This window comes from Dipteris shenzhenensis, chromosome 13 (genome assembly GCF_047967505.1).
Source record: "Dipteris shenzhenensis isolate YYH24624 ecotype China chromosome 13, Dip_SZ_1.0, whole genome shotgun sequence".
Classification (NCBI taxonomy): domain Eukaryota; kingdom Viridiplantae; phylum Streptophyta; class Polypodiopsida; order Gleicheniales; family Dipteridaceae; genus Dipteris; species Dipteris shenzhenensis.
The window spans coordinates 27,293,628-27,306,878 of record NC_141608.1 but is presented as its reverse complement, the minus strand read 5'-3'; the positions used below and the strand labels follow the sequence as shown (position 1 = coordinate 27,306,878).

General features: G+C 40.7%; 2 protein-coding genes across 6 annotated transcripts; both read right to left on the bottom strand.

Annotated features, from left to right (window-relative positions):
* Positions 1–217: 217 nt before the first annotated feature.
* Positions 218–3,146, bottom strand: LOC147895233 (vacuolar-sorting receptor 1-like). 2 transcript variants are annotated; one of them, XM_087384113.1, is made up of 6 exons: positions 2,295–3,146; positions 1,849–2,202; positions 1,113–1,201; positions 938–1,007; positions 749–832; positions 218–661 (listed from the first exon to the last, which is right to left on the bottom strand). In XM_087384113.1, the coding sequence occupies exons 1-6, from the start codon at positions 2,593–2,595 to the stop codon at positions 516–518; spliced, it is 1,044 nt and encodes a 347-aa protein (XP_087240239.1). In that variant the 5' UTR covers positions 2,596–3,146; the 3' UTR covers positions 218–515. The 2 variants fall into 2 exon arrangements, with proteins under 2 accessions (XP_087240239.1, XP_087240241.1); XM_087384115.1 differs by having other exon boundaries at positions 1,113–1,195.
* Positions 3,147–10,550: 7,404 nt separating this feature from the next.
* On the bottom strand, positions 10,551–13,148 carry LOC147895232 (uncharacterized). Of its 4 annotated transcripts, none has more exons than XM_087384110.1 (3): positions 12,962–13,146; positions 12,235–12,326; positions 10,554–12,117 (listed from the first exon to the last, which is right to left on the bottom strand). In XM_087384110.1, exon 3 carries the CDS (start codon positions 12,098–12,100, stop codon positions 10,919–10,921), a length of 1,182 nt encoding a protein of 393 aa, XP_087240236.1. In that variant the 5' UTR covers positions 12,101–12,117; positions 12,235–12,326; positions 12,962–13,146; the 3' UTR covers positions 10,554–10,918. The 4 variants fall into 4 exon arrangements, with proteins under 4 accessions (XP_087240235.1, XP_087240236.1, XP_087240237.1 ...); XM_087384111.1 differs by lacking the exon at positions 12,962–13,146 and adding an exon at positions 12,815–12,952; XM_087384112.1 differs by lacking the exon at positions 12,962–13,146 and adding an exon at positions 12,601–12,802.
* Between the last annotated feature and the right edge of the window lie 103 nt (positions 13,149–13,251).

Below are 13,251 nucleotides of genomic sequence, written 5' to 3'. Positions count from 1 at the left end.
AGTGAAAAGTAGATTTAGAGGGTAACAAGGGCAAGAAGGCCAACTAGCACTCATGTTAGAGAGAGAGAGAGAGAGAGAGAGAGAGAGAGAGAGAGAGAGAACTTTATTAAAGTCTTTGGAAGACTGATGGGTCTATGAGACTATGAGAAACTAGATATAAACAAGCTAAAGGGTGGAGCTACTAAACGAGCATCAATGCCCATAGTACATGCTACATGCTACATAATCATAGGAACCTCAATACAGAGTCATAATATAATGTCCATATCAATATCCCCACCAACACTATCATCATATGTCATCAGAGTACAAAGTAGAATCCAATGTAATATCACGAAGGACCAAGCATGAGAGAGAGAGAGAGAGAACTTTATTAAAGTCTGTGGAAGAGTGATGGGTCTATGAGACTATGAGAAACTAGATACAAACAAGCTAAAGGGTGGAGCTACTAAATGAGCATCAATGCCCATAGTACATGCTACATGCTACATAATCATAGGAACCTTAATACAGAGTCATAATATAATGTCCATATCAATATCCCCACCAACACTATCATCATACATGTCATCAGAGTACGAAGTAGAATCCAATGCAATATCACGAAGGACCAAGCGTCCAATGGGACAATGGTAGCTCAAACACTCATTTGTTTCCATATCTGAAACACAATCAAACCATCGTCTCAGTAATTACTCCAACCAAAGACACAAATTTGGCAATTATCATCCACCATATTAAAACTGACCTGAAGTCAGACAAAGTGCTTGTGCAGTTTTCTCTTCAAAGCCCACACATATTGCCTTCAAAACAACTCCTTTGTCAACTTTGCCTGAAATAAAATCGAGCAAGGATTCGACATAGTTCTTAGTACCGTTTGTAAGGTCACCTTATTAGACTTTGATGTTTGACAGGTTAGCTAACAATCCACTCCTACCTCGATATTGTATTTTGTTAATAATCAGGGTAGGCAACATAGTAGCATCTCCACGGGAACCTTGACCGATCTGGATACAATGCAAAACAATTGGTTTCCGTAGAGACCATAAAAGAAACACATAGAATACTAACTACACATACAAGATCATCTAGAGCACACAGCAAATAAATACCTGTTCCAATTGCTCTCCTTTCAAAACTGCATTCTCAATGTCGGCCTCTACATCACCTATGTATTCTTGAACCTTCTTTACATCTAGTCCTGCACAACATCACCCAACCCATATTAAACTATCTGCATGCAAAATTAAAAAACATATAGGCTAATTACTAATCAGGCTTTTCCGATAGGATGTGTAATTTTGGGTGCAACAAGAGAATTAATCACTTGCTCTGCACAATCTTTAGTATACTTCTTCTCGCCCATGGGATAGATTTGAAATTCAGTTACGTAGTCTCATCAAAGCGAACGTCTCTTGAGAATTTCATTTGCGATCCTACAGACACAAAGCTCTCACAAGTTCTTTAAAACAACATCCTTGCCCTCATAGCCCCGGTTGAAAGCTTGCTCCGGATCTGGTGCACGTTGTTAAATCATTAGGATTTGCATTGCCTGCTTGTGACAAATGCTTCAGGTTATTGCCTGCTTGCGACGAGTGCTTCAGGGCAATACCATGTGATGTAATGTGGAGTAACGAGGTGAAAATGTCACTAGGTGTGCCAAAGGAGATGTGACAACCTCACCGTAAATTATGACAACCCTTAAATCCATGTGAGGTTATCCTTCTATGGTACCACTCATTTAAGGCCCTTGCACAATTAGAACCATCTATCATAGCATTCATTTTAGGCCCTTGCACAATTCCAATAATAAGAGAACCCAAAACAAACTCTATGGCTTTGACTTACCGGCCTGTTCAAGTAGTTGCGCTGCTCCTTCGTTACTGCTGGTCGAGAATTCGTACTCGACGTGATCATCAGGATGTGGGACTGATTCTCTCCAATCTTGGAGTGATTCTCTCCAATCTAGTTTGCAGTTTACCATCTCCTTGTCTTGAATAGATTTTTTAAGCCTATCACCAAAACTTTTCTCTATAAGTGCTGACGGAATGGTAATGTTTTCAAAGTATTCCGGTGGAGTTGATCCGTCCTCAGCTCGAGAGTCCGCCATAGCGATCAGAGGTTCATCTCTGTCGTCTGCCACAAGAACAGCCGCTGCTCCAGCTCTTTGTGCGTACAACACCTTCAATGCAAAATAGCAATCTGCAGGGCAAAGCTAAAAAGCTTTAAATTCCGACTGGAAAAACTTGGAGTTCCTCTACTAGTCGATCAAGAGATTTGCATGAACGGATTACCTCCCCTGTCTGCCAACGCAACTTGGGGGACACTGCCTGGCTTAGATCTGAACTTGTCCCAGGATCCGAACTCTTTGCAGAAATTGGAATTCTCCGTTGGATAGACAACAGTTCCTCCCAAAGTACCTCCGTATTGCGGCACACCAAAATTCCCGATAGCACTATCGTAAGTACCCTTGATAGAGTCGGGAGAGAAAACGGTAAGGCTGTTGCTTTCCACAACGAATTTTCCCCAAACTAGAGGCAATCCCATCAGGATGCAGATCATACAAGCCCCCATGCGAAGATCAGGAGTTCCCATGGTGACTGAGCGGGTATGCGGTTAAAGATGCCAAGCAAATTGCCGCAAGAATCACAGTGAAAAGAGCAAAAGCTTACCAAACGAAAATAGCGTATGTATCTACTTCTATGATAGGTGGAAGCTAACTACGCGATGGAATCAAACAGACCTAATGATTAATCCCGCAACAAAAGTATGCAGGTATGCTGTCTATAAGCAGAACGCAAAAAATGGCGCACCGATTGCAGAAACGGTCAAAGGTTATTGGTTACCCCGGATGGGGCTAAGGACAAACACAATTCATGCAGAGGCAGTGCAAGCTGTGATATCAAAGCCAACAATGCCAGAAAATTCAGCATCGCTGGAGAGCGAGCGACGCGCGACGCGGTACAAAGTCAGCTTGCCGGCCGGATGGAACGTCTCCGAACGGATTTCGGGGAAGGAGGAGGAAGCAAAGGGGAGAAAGAAGAAGAACCTGTACACCTGCGGATGATGGAGGCGGCGGAGAATTGAGCGACGAGGGGATCAAGAAAGCAGAGGTTGATCCGCCATAGCCAGAAGCTTAGTCAAAAATAAACTGGTCTCCTTGTAGAGGCTTTACGTAGTGGTCTTAACCCAACCCCAAAGATGGAAGGGATGGTAATCTCTATGTCCATCGTATGTTGGGTCTCTCGAATCGATGGCTGAGAGAGAGAGAGAGAGAGAGAGAGAGAATCGATGGCTATGAGAGAGAGAGAGGGAGAGAGAGGTCTCTCGAATCGATGGCTCCAAGAGAGAGAGAGAGACAGAGACAGAGAGAGGACATTTGAAGCTCTCTCAAGTCAATATATTTTAGATCTTAACATACATACGAGTCCTCATGCGCTCAGGTGAACTTGCATAAGTCGGAAAGAGTGAATCTAACTACCTTTCTAATAATGATTGACACTTTTTTGCCTAGCCGGAAGAGGTCTTCTTATTGGAGATTTACACTTCTAAGAAGTGAAATCGGCATTTGAATTTTTGAAATTCTTTGATTTTTAATGATGGGTCAAACTTACCCTCGATATTTCCTTCCCTTCTCTTTCTCTCAGCTTTCTCCGCCCCCTTTTCTGCACACCATCTTCACTGCGCATCCAATTCATCTTCTTGTTTGCTTTTTGGGTTTCGGGCAGGCCTTATGAATGATTGAATATCATTCACCTTGTTGACTTTATGAATTGAAAAACCCTTAGTGTGTTTACTTCCTATATACTTATGTGACCTTACTAATATACAACACAATCATAACTCTAAATTATGGTTTTATCAAAATCAAAACTCGAAATCATTAGATCCTTTCGAAAAAGTACTTTTAAAATTTAGACCTATTACATATTGAAATACTGGCACATTGTGTAAGTAATTTGTTTTTAATGCAAATCCATGTCTGTTCTAATCAAGGTACAATTGGAGTAGTCTATTTATCTATTTCTATTTACTTCTGATAGAATTTTGCTATCCTTGTGCATTATTTCTAAAAAATACATTTGTTAATACTATAATTAATATATCCTCTACTTTTTTTGGGGGGGTAAAATCAAGCTTTACTACCTGTACTCCAAATGTAAATTCACAAATGAAGTTCACACCCATATTTGCCTCCTCCTATAATACATGATCTATAAATGTTAGAAATTGAATAACAATCCTTGATGTGCTTAGATGTAAAATTATATCATTCCCTATAGTTAATTCCTTTAATCAAGGTTCCTATAATACACGATCCATAAATGTTGCAACTATCCTTGGTGTTCTAATGTAAAATGACATCATTCCCTTCCATTTTGCAAGCAAATCATATGAGATTAATCATCACCTTACCGATGTATTCCGTGGTGTAATTCATCATTCATTGAGCAAAATTGAGTTGTAATATGTGTTTCCTACATGAGATGAGAATCAAGTAACATAATCAACATATCATGTATTTGAGTGTACTCTTGCACCCCATTTCTTAAATGTACACATAAATAACGAATGATGGCTTACCTTGGTAAGCGAATACTACTTAAATCTATTTGCAATTAATGATTCATCATTCTTTCAAATTTTGAGAGCAAAATGTTAAGGAAGACAATTGTATCATCATTTCGATCATGTAAATCTATACTTGGTATACTATGATCATAAGGAAGATGTATAGTTAAATTCTATAGCTCTATGCTTAGTTTTTTGTGAAACAGTTCTCGTTAGTCTTTAAGAAGAAGATGCTTGATATTGACCTTTATAAAAGCAATGATATCTACACAAAATCGGTGCACTAGGTGAACAATAACACATGAATGCTTAAATACGTGACAATACTATATCTAACCAATGTTACTTAGCAAAATCAGGTCATGATAGTGGTTCTTCAATGATTGACATGGTGCACCATTTGCTGGTGCAAAGTTTGAGTCCAATACCCTTCTTTGTGTGTCATTGATGTTTTTCTCTTCTTATAGCATAGTTCCAAAGCTTTGACTCTTGGGTAGTGGTCGACTCAATTGATCTCCAGTCCATGTTTCCTCTAGTCTACTATGGCTTTGCCTTCCTCCCATTTTGCCTAATCAGAAAACTACTTGGAGGAAATGTTACATTTGTGGGATATCATGGAATTACCTTCAAGTTATCTCATATTTTCAAGATAGTCAAATCAAACATTATTGAAAATGCTTTTAAAGATGCTTTGTGCATGTCCACAAGTTCTAGGGGGTGTCAAGCTTTGAAGGTCTACTAGGAATTTGACTGTTTAATAGTGCTTTCTCCTTATCTTTAATCCTTGATGGTAGTAATGTGCCTTTCCATTATTTGATGGGACATTGAATTCATAATCCTTATATCTAAAACTCATGATCTAGAGCAAACATATTTATTTTTTGTGATCTTCGGCCATCAAAAAACATTTCTCGAGATTAGCAAACTACGTAATATAACAAAGGACTTGAGACTAGTTATACATAAATATATAATACCTCAAAATTTGGGACACGTGGATATGGTATCTAGAATAGCTAAACTATGTGGGGGTTAAAGGCCATTGTGCCTTAACCCCGATTATGTATAATACTCAAACCACATATATATATGGATGACATAGAAGATTAGGGTGTTCTGCACCCACCAAAACTTGTGTGTCTCTCTCTTCTAGCTCTCTCTCTCTCTCTCATCATCTTCCATTCCGCTCCGTTGTTGAAAACTCTCAACTAGTATCAGAGCCCGGGTGGTCTATCTAATGCTTTGGGTGGTCTAGCTGAGCCTGTGTGTGTGCCTGGAGCCTAGAGTCAACTGCTGCTGCTACTCTGTAGGAGGACGGAGCAAGCCTGTGGGTGCTTGTTTGAGCTTCCCAGGTGGTATTGGAACCTTGTGGAAGCATGCAAGTGGTTTGTTGAAGTCTCATAGTGGTTTTTGCAAGCCTACAAGTGGTTGTGAAGCAAAAAGATGTTTTCTGATAATTTCCCTATTTCTTTCGACGATTGAGAATAGACGCAAAGTATGATGGAGGCGAAAACGATCGAAGGAGGAAGACGAACAAGAAATGGACCTAAGGTTTCCTTACCTGACACGCATAGATAAGGGTCATACTCAGTCTGCTCAGTGGTCAACAAATTGATAGGTGGCAAGATTACATTTACCATGGTTAAGTGAACCCACAATAACCAGGGTTAGGATTAGATAAATGCCACATCAGTATGCATAATCAATAGTGCCACCCAAGCACAGTCCCTTTGTAAGCATAGGCCTGCATATGTAGCATGTGAACCCATATGCCACATCATCAAAAGTCCTCTTCTTCATAAAACTTCGACAAGCCATAAGCCGTAACTTGCAATCCAAGAAGAATTTGCACACTCTCCAAAAAGGAAAAGTGATCGCCTTTTCGAGCTCTATGTGCCTATCAAGTTAGAATCATTGTTAGCAATTAGACACTGCCATTGAAGAAAAACGAAGCTCATGGTAAGACCTTTGCAATAAATGGTAAAGCAACACAAGAATGCAAAAAGCATGCCGGAAAGCACAAGTGTGTGAGATGACCATATCACAGAACATGGCATCCACAAATAAGACATTAAAGGCATAGGAAAAACAAATCATCATGCATCAAGCTACATCAAGCAAAGAAGAGAACACCATCGACATCAAGCATTGAGAAGCAACAACCTTGCCACTTTTAGTCCACATGTTTGTAAATCAAGCCTGTCCACCTGAGAGTAGCTATGAAAGCACCCAGGGGAGGATTTTATCTTGTAACTCACATCTGACCACCTTGCAATAGCCAAAGGATAATGGCACCAAGGGGAGGTGTTGAGGAATATGGTGCCATGTGCACATAATTAGAGGCTAAGGTATGGTATAGGAATGTATTAAAGTAGCCACCCTAGGACATCCACAAGGAGAGATGTGGATTAGAGGATCCCATAAGTGTTGACTATTCAAAGGGATCTCTCTATATAAGAAGCCTATTATGTATTGTTGATACAACACATTTGGAATAGATTGAGTATTGCCTATTGTATGTCTCTCTCACGGAGTTTCTTCTATGGTTTGATCCCCCTTGATCTTTTGCAAATTCCACGTTACACTACGAGAGCATGATCTGCACTCACACAACCATTGCTTGCTTTTTGTATCCATTGCACTTCAAGAGTTCAAAAACCCCTTCATTCTTGAATTTGGGATCATTTGGTTGGAATTCTGTCTCATTGTCTCTCTTCAACGTTTTTCTGCCAGTGTGTTGGAACTCAAGTTCGGAGCAACCATTTGCAGATCTGTTAGCTCTGGTGGACTCAAGAGGTCCTAAAACTTCTGTGTTGCTCATCAAGCACATTTTGGTGGTGTTTACAAACAGATCTGTTTGCTAAAACGTTTTTTGGTCCATGTTTTGGACTCGGTGATTGGGACCACGGTTTCCAACCGTTTGTCCCATTACGCTTCGGAGGCCCCAAAACCCCTACCTATCAACTCTTGCATGATTTCATGGAGATTTGGAGAAGTTTTGTCTCTTTGAGACGTGAAATCATTTGTTTCTCTGTCAAAAATCCATTCAAAGGTTCAAACCTTTGATTTTTTCATTATAGGTCAATTGCAAGGGTTGACTCCCCATTTCCCATTCATCGGTTGGGATTTTGGAGTTCTAGCAGAAGAGAGATATTTGCATATTGTCCTATTGAGTCTGATTATGCATCTATGCCCATGTATTGAGGCATCCCAGGTTCTATTTTCACTAGCGATCATTGCTAAAGTGGAGGAGATTTGAAAAGACAACCCTATCATTGTAAAGTGGAGGAGATTTGAAATGGTTGATGTTGTAGGATCAAATAGGAAGAGACAGCTATTGTCGTACACAACCACTCCACCATTGGAGTTTATTGACCACATAGGAAAATCCATCCTAAAATATGTGCTTCATAATTTTACAACACGTTGGCAAGACAAGCAATTCAGGATGTGCCTTGCTAGGTTACCCAAGGACACAATTATCTCTATGATAGATGTTGTTGAGAATTACTCTTTTCAAGAATAAGATGAAATACAAAGTGCACAGTGGTACAACAAGTAGATAACAATTTTGGTGTGTATCACCTCTGCAGCCACCTGCTAGACTATATGTGACTGATACTAGTCATCTAGTGGACTCGAAGAGTTCAAGAAAGTACAATGTGCATAACAATTCTACATTTTGAATGATAGAGAACATGAAACCTTGTTCGTCTCCAGCATGCTTTTCTATTGCACTAGGATTTGCTAACCAGTACCCAAGTAAAGGAACTAATAAAACAACATTGGGCGTGGTCAAATGGTTCTTCCTCTCAATTTAAGTTAGCCCATCAATTCTACTTTGTTTCAAGGCTTAAATCCCTCACGATTCTAAACATGATATGGAATCTCTTTAAATCTAGCCATGGCAAGAGGGAACATGATGGATATGGTGCCCTTATTAAGCAAGTTCTTTTATTGAAAACAAAAATGGGGAACCAAAAACGGATCTGGGGAATGAGAATTTAATGTCCATACTATTTTGACAAATCCAAAAACTGATATCTAGAAGGAAGAAGGAACCAAAGGGAAGATCCAAGAGACATGAATCTTTCTATCCAAGAGACATGAATCTAGAAAGGGTATCGAAAAATTGGAGTACAAGATCCACAAGCTCTGTCAATATTTGGAATGCAAACATGTCTGAAGTGATCTAGACATTGAAGCCAGAAAGAATTCAAACTAAAGATGTATTACTACTGATGTATTATCCAAAATCACGATCTACTATTGGAGTTTTGGAAGCTGGCATGGAGTGATGATCTATACACAAGCATTTGGGAGTGATGTGTATCTCAATATCTTGAAGAAATGACTTTGAGATCCGAGAGCGCTCTCATGGAAGTCGAGATTCAAAAGCACCGACATGTAATGAGAACTGGGTGCATTGACGTGAAGCGTGATCCAAGTGTGCTAACATACCATGGGTCTCAATGTGTTGATGTGGCACTACGTTGTGATCCGAAAATATGTGGAAATCTAGAGGTGTATCCAAGAAAACTACATATATGATGACTGGCAAAAAGATCAAAGCTAGATGTTGGAATCTAAAGTTAGAATCTATGTAGGGAGTCGCCATTGATTTGAAGTTGAAAATGAGGTATGCCATGTCATCTCTTCTATGTCAAAAGATGCCTACAAAATAATGTCCACGCAATGGTGCATAGAGAATTGGGTCCATTGATAGGATAACCTTTAGACTTGAAGATAATGGAATACCTCATAGGATGCTAATGATGATAGCAAAATGCAAAGGAAAAAAGAATCACAACATTTCTAGCTCACGAATGCTCAAAAATTGCATCTAAGCCGAATGGATACTTATGTGGATCTTGGAACTTGGAGCGTGGAGATGGAGTTCGTAATAAAAGGTGAATTTGCACCTTGAATGTGTCTATTGTTGCAAGTCTTGAAGAATTTCTATAGCAACCACTTTGAAACTGTTGAATTACAGATCAATTAACATCAATTGGTTGAGATTTCAAGATAGAAAAATTGGTCCATATTGGCCCAAAAAGGAAGACTGATCCACATATCACTTAGTGGTCTCAACACATTTTATGCTCAAATTGTAATAGCAATAGTCACCAAGGATGTTTGCCTTACATTTACGATTACGTGGACATGCTCATGCAAGAAACGGTAAGAGGAGGCACAAATCGTTCAAAGAATTCATGAACAAGCTTTCCTAAAGTGGTAGCCACCATGCTTCTCGCACTTCGCTCTTGCTCACCAAGAGGATCGTTCATGCACCTAGCCAAGAACAAGCAAATTCCTTCTTGCAAAAGATTGAATTGTGTCTACGAAAGAGAAGAAATAACAGGCAACAAAATATTTTGAAAACATAAGGAAGACATACTCAGCAAGCAAAGCAACACTTATGTTGTCATCAGTAACCAAGCATAAGCAGCTATACTGGGTTTCTAAAGACCCACGGAGTCTCTTGGGCATAAACAATTAATATATGCACAGTGAATTTAAATGGACTACAATATGCAACAGAATCAATAACATACTAAAATTCAACAGGGAAAAAGGCAAATCATCTCGCTGCAGCTCAAAAAAACTGGCACACATATACAGTGATCGCACCCAAAAATTAACACCAACTTTACTTTTTTCTACCTTTATGAAACATTTTTGTGCTTCCGGTAGCTTAACAATTTTTTTGGGAGCCAATTTCGTTAATGAGTGTAAGGGGCTGTAAGTTACAGGCATTGACCTATGGACATTACAGAGGAATCAGATGTGTAGTTGAATAAAACTGAGATACCATCGGAAGCTCTGGTGCTTGGTATTGACAGTGTATTGAGGCCCAACACCAGATATAGAGATAGAACACAACAAACAGCTTCTCAAGCAAACATTAAACTTTATCCTGAATTCGTCCAGGCCCAGTACAAAACTCCTATCCATCACAGCCTGACATAAGACTCTCTTTAATGAAACTAAAAATAAAAGAAATTGATATATTTACAACACTTTCCAATGAAATTACAATCCATGCACTAGAATTCATATCATGTCCACTACATTACTTGTTAGGCCGAGTTGGGGTTAACAGATTTACACACCACAAACCAAAAGCCTTCAAAGTTCACATAACCACTTAGCAAGCCCCTGCTAGTGTTATCAACAAGAAAATTATATGACCATCATGCAATCCAATCATGGAAAGGATTGTAAGCATGCTAGCTTGAAACAACACAGCCCAGCAATGCAATCTTGACCACCTCAATGGCTTATCTCAGTGACACAGAGAAAGAAACATTATTCTTCCAATGATCATTTGCAACTGTGGAGACGACTAGCCCTGAGATCTGCGTTGGCTTCTCCGCTGCCTCTGCGATGAAGACCCTGCCACAATTTCTCCATAATCACTACTGCCTGAGGAACTGTTGGCCTCATTACTCAAAGTCCGTTGCAGAATCTCCCCCCAAAGCCCCTGTCTTGTACTACCTGTTCTGTTACGACCCCTTACAACCCCTCTGAAATGTGGAAATAATCTCCCTCCCATAAAGGAATGTGCAGGTCCAAACACTTGAAACAATAAAAAAACGGTCAATGGATGGCCAACATCATTAGGGAACTCACTGTCATAGTTATCCAAGGGATCCTCCTGACCATCAATAACATAATCGCCAAGAACGGTGGCACCAGGCATTGCAGATCGAATGGTACTAAGGACATCCCCAAGGTCTCTTTGCCGCTCCAAGCGCCTCCAATCACGCTCACGAGCAGGGTCAATTTCAGCTGGACGTGCAGCAGGATGGTCACATCGTGCATGAGCACGAAGCTCTTCATAAGAGCCTGTAAAAGAACACGCCTCCTGTGCACAGTTTCTAGACTCCTTGTTCATATCATGGCGAGCGGCCTTTATTACTTCCCAGCCCTTCACATGACCTCTGCAAAGGGGACAAAGCAGGCCCACTAAATCACGACCATGAAGAGCTGAAACTCCTGAAGGAACCCTAGACGGCTGTAAAGTTCTGCATCCATCAGCTTCTTCCAGAAACTCATCTTCTAGAGTGAGAGATCCTCCTTGTTCACTGGTGCTTGCCATGTGGATGTCCCTTGGCCGTTCAGCTATCCTCACAGAAGTATCATTATCTGCATTGTATGTACTCGATCTATCCAGGTTATCAGCAGCTTCAACTAAAGCAGTTCCCTGCCCATTACCATAAGCCTTCTGACCTGCTGTATGAGCCTTACAATATTGATCAAGGCAATTTGAATGGCGATAACTTGTATCACACATGTAAGGACGGCATCCTTTCTTATAAGAGCTACATCTGAGCAAGACAGCGTTGTGTGGCGTCTCCATACAGATGGGACATGTCACATCTTCCCAGTCATTTTTTAAAGAAGAGTCACCTTCATCCAGGTTTCCTTGAGAAACCGCAGGTCCTTTCCCATGGCTTGTGTATGGTTTGTATGAATAATCTCTAGTTTTGTGAGAAATATCGAGGTTACTCGTATCTTTGGGCATTGTTGATTCAGCTGTGACTATACATAGAGCAACAAAATGCAAGTAAAACAAAAGCGTTCACAACATTTTCAACGAAAATAACTCTACTTCAGGCAACCAAAATTTGGCGGGACAAATGTCACGTTTGCCCACACCTTAGTGGTGCTGGCGTTGCAAAAGAAATTAAAGAAGTGCTTGAGCCGCGTGCGAGAGCGGCAGCTATCGAGATTTGAAGAACAGCATCAAGCTGAAACACAAGATGGAAGGACCAAAAACAGTGCAACGACTATTATATAGTATGTACCATTGGAAAGATCACGAAAACGATTAAAAGCATTAATGAGAGATAAAATAATTACTCTGAAAATTAAGATAAGCAGACAAACGAGCCTCTGAGTAAAAAGATGAGTGGCAAGGCGCACCAAATTGAGGACTGTAGACACAAATGACGGTTGCGAGCACACTCAGATCTAAAGAAATATGAACATAAGATCGGAAGAAACAGAACCCTCATGCCTTACGAGGGCACCCAGCAACGCACAAGTTATTCTTCGCGGTTCAATTCGACTCAGATACAGAATGCAAACTCCTTCCATGTTGAATCTAATTCTCCCCTTCAAATTACGTTAGATCTTCTCTCTCTCTCTCGCTCGCTCGTTCGCTCGCTCGCTCGATTCCAGAAACCCCATTATCGTAAGGAATGCTTCTCCATACCGACTCGAACGCTCAGATTACCTATCCTCATACCGCAGTCCCTGGAACATGACAACCTTGACCGTGTCTGATGCGCTGCGATGAATCGAAAGATGGAAGCTGCTGCGTGACGATGAATCGAGAAGATGGGAAGGGGGATCACACAGAGGCAAAGAGGGACAGAGATACCTGGGAATCGCCAAGGCTGTGGCAAAAACCATTGGGCAGCCATCGCCATCGCCATTTTGTCGCCGTAAGGTTATGGGTTGCACCCCTTCCTTGCTTCTGGAGCCTTTGACATTCAAGATAGGGCTTGCCTTTTACACCCACTCCTTCGCTTTAGAGGCTTTGCACTCTCCAAGAGAGAGCGGTGTCCCACACCAAGGGACTTCGACGCACTCCTATGGGATCGTGCACAACTAGTACCTCGTTTCATCGAGGTTAAATTTTCGGTTGGTCTATCGATGGCTCAACAAGTT

Bases quoted from the DNA above. Each gene is read 5' to 3' on its own strand.
- LOC147895233 (XM_087384113.1), bottom strand. From the start codon at position 2,595: ATGGGAACTCCTGATCTTCGCATGGGGGCTTGTATGATCTGCATCCTG. The intron at 2,203-2,294 runs GTAATCCGTTCA...TTTGCCCTGCAG, and splicing joins TGCGTTGGCAGACAGGGGAG to ATTGCTATTTTGCATTGAAG. The intron at 1,008-1,112 runs GTATTTATTTGC...CATTGTATCCAG, and splicing joins AAGGAGAGCAATTGGAACAG to ATCGGTCAAGGTTCCCGTGG.
- LOC147895232 (XM_087384109.1), bottom strand. From the start codon at position 13,016: ATGGCGATGGCGATGGCTGCCCAATGGTTTTTGCCACAGCCTTGGCGA. The intron at 12,118-12,961 runs GTATCTCTGTCC...CTCTATGTATAG, and splicing joins ACAGCCTTGGCGATTCCCAG to TCACAGCTGAATCAACAATG.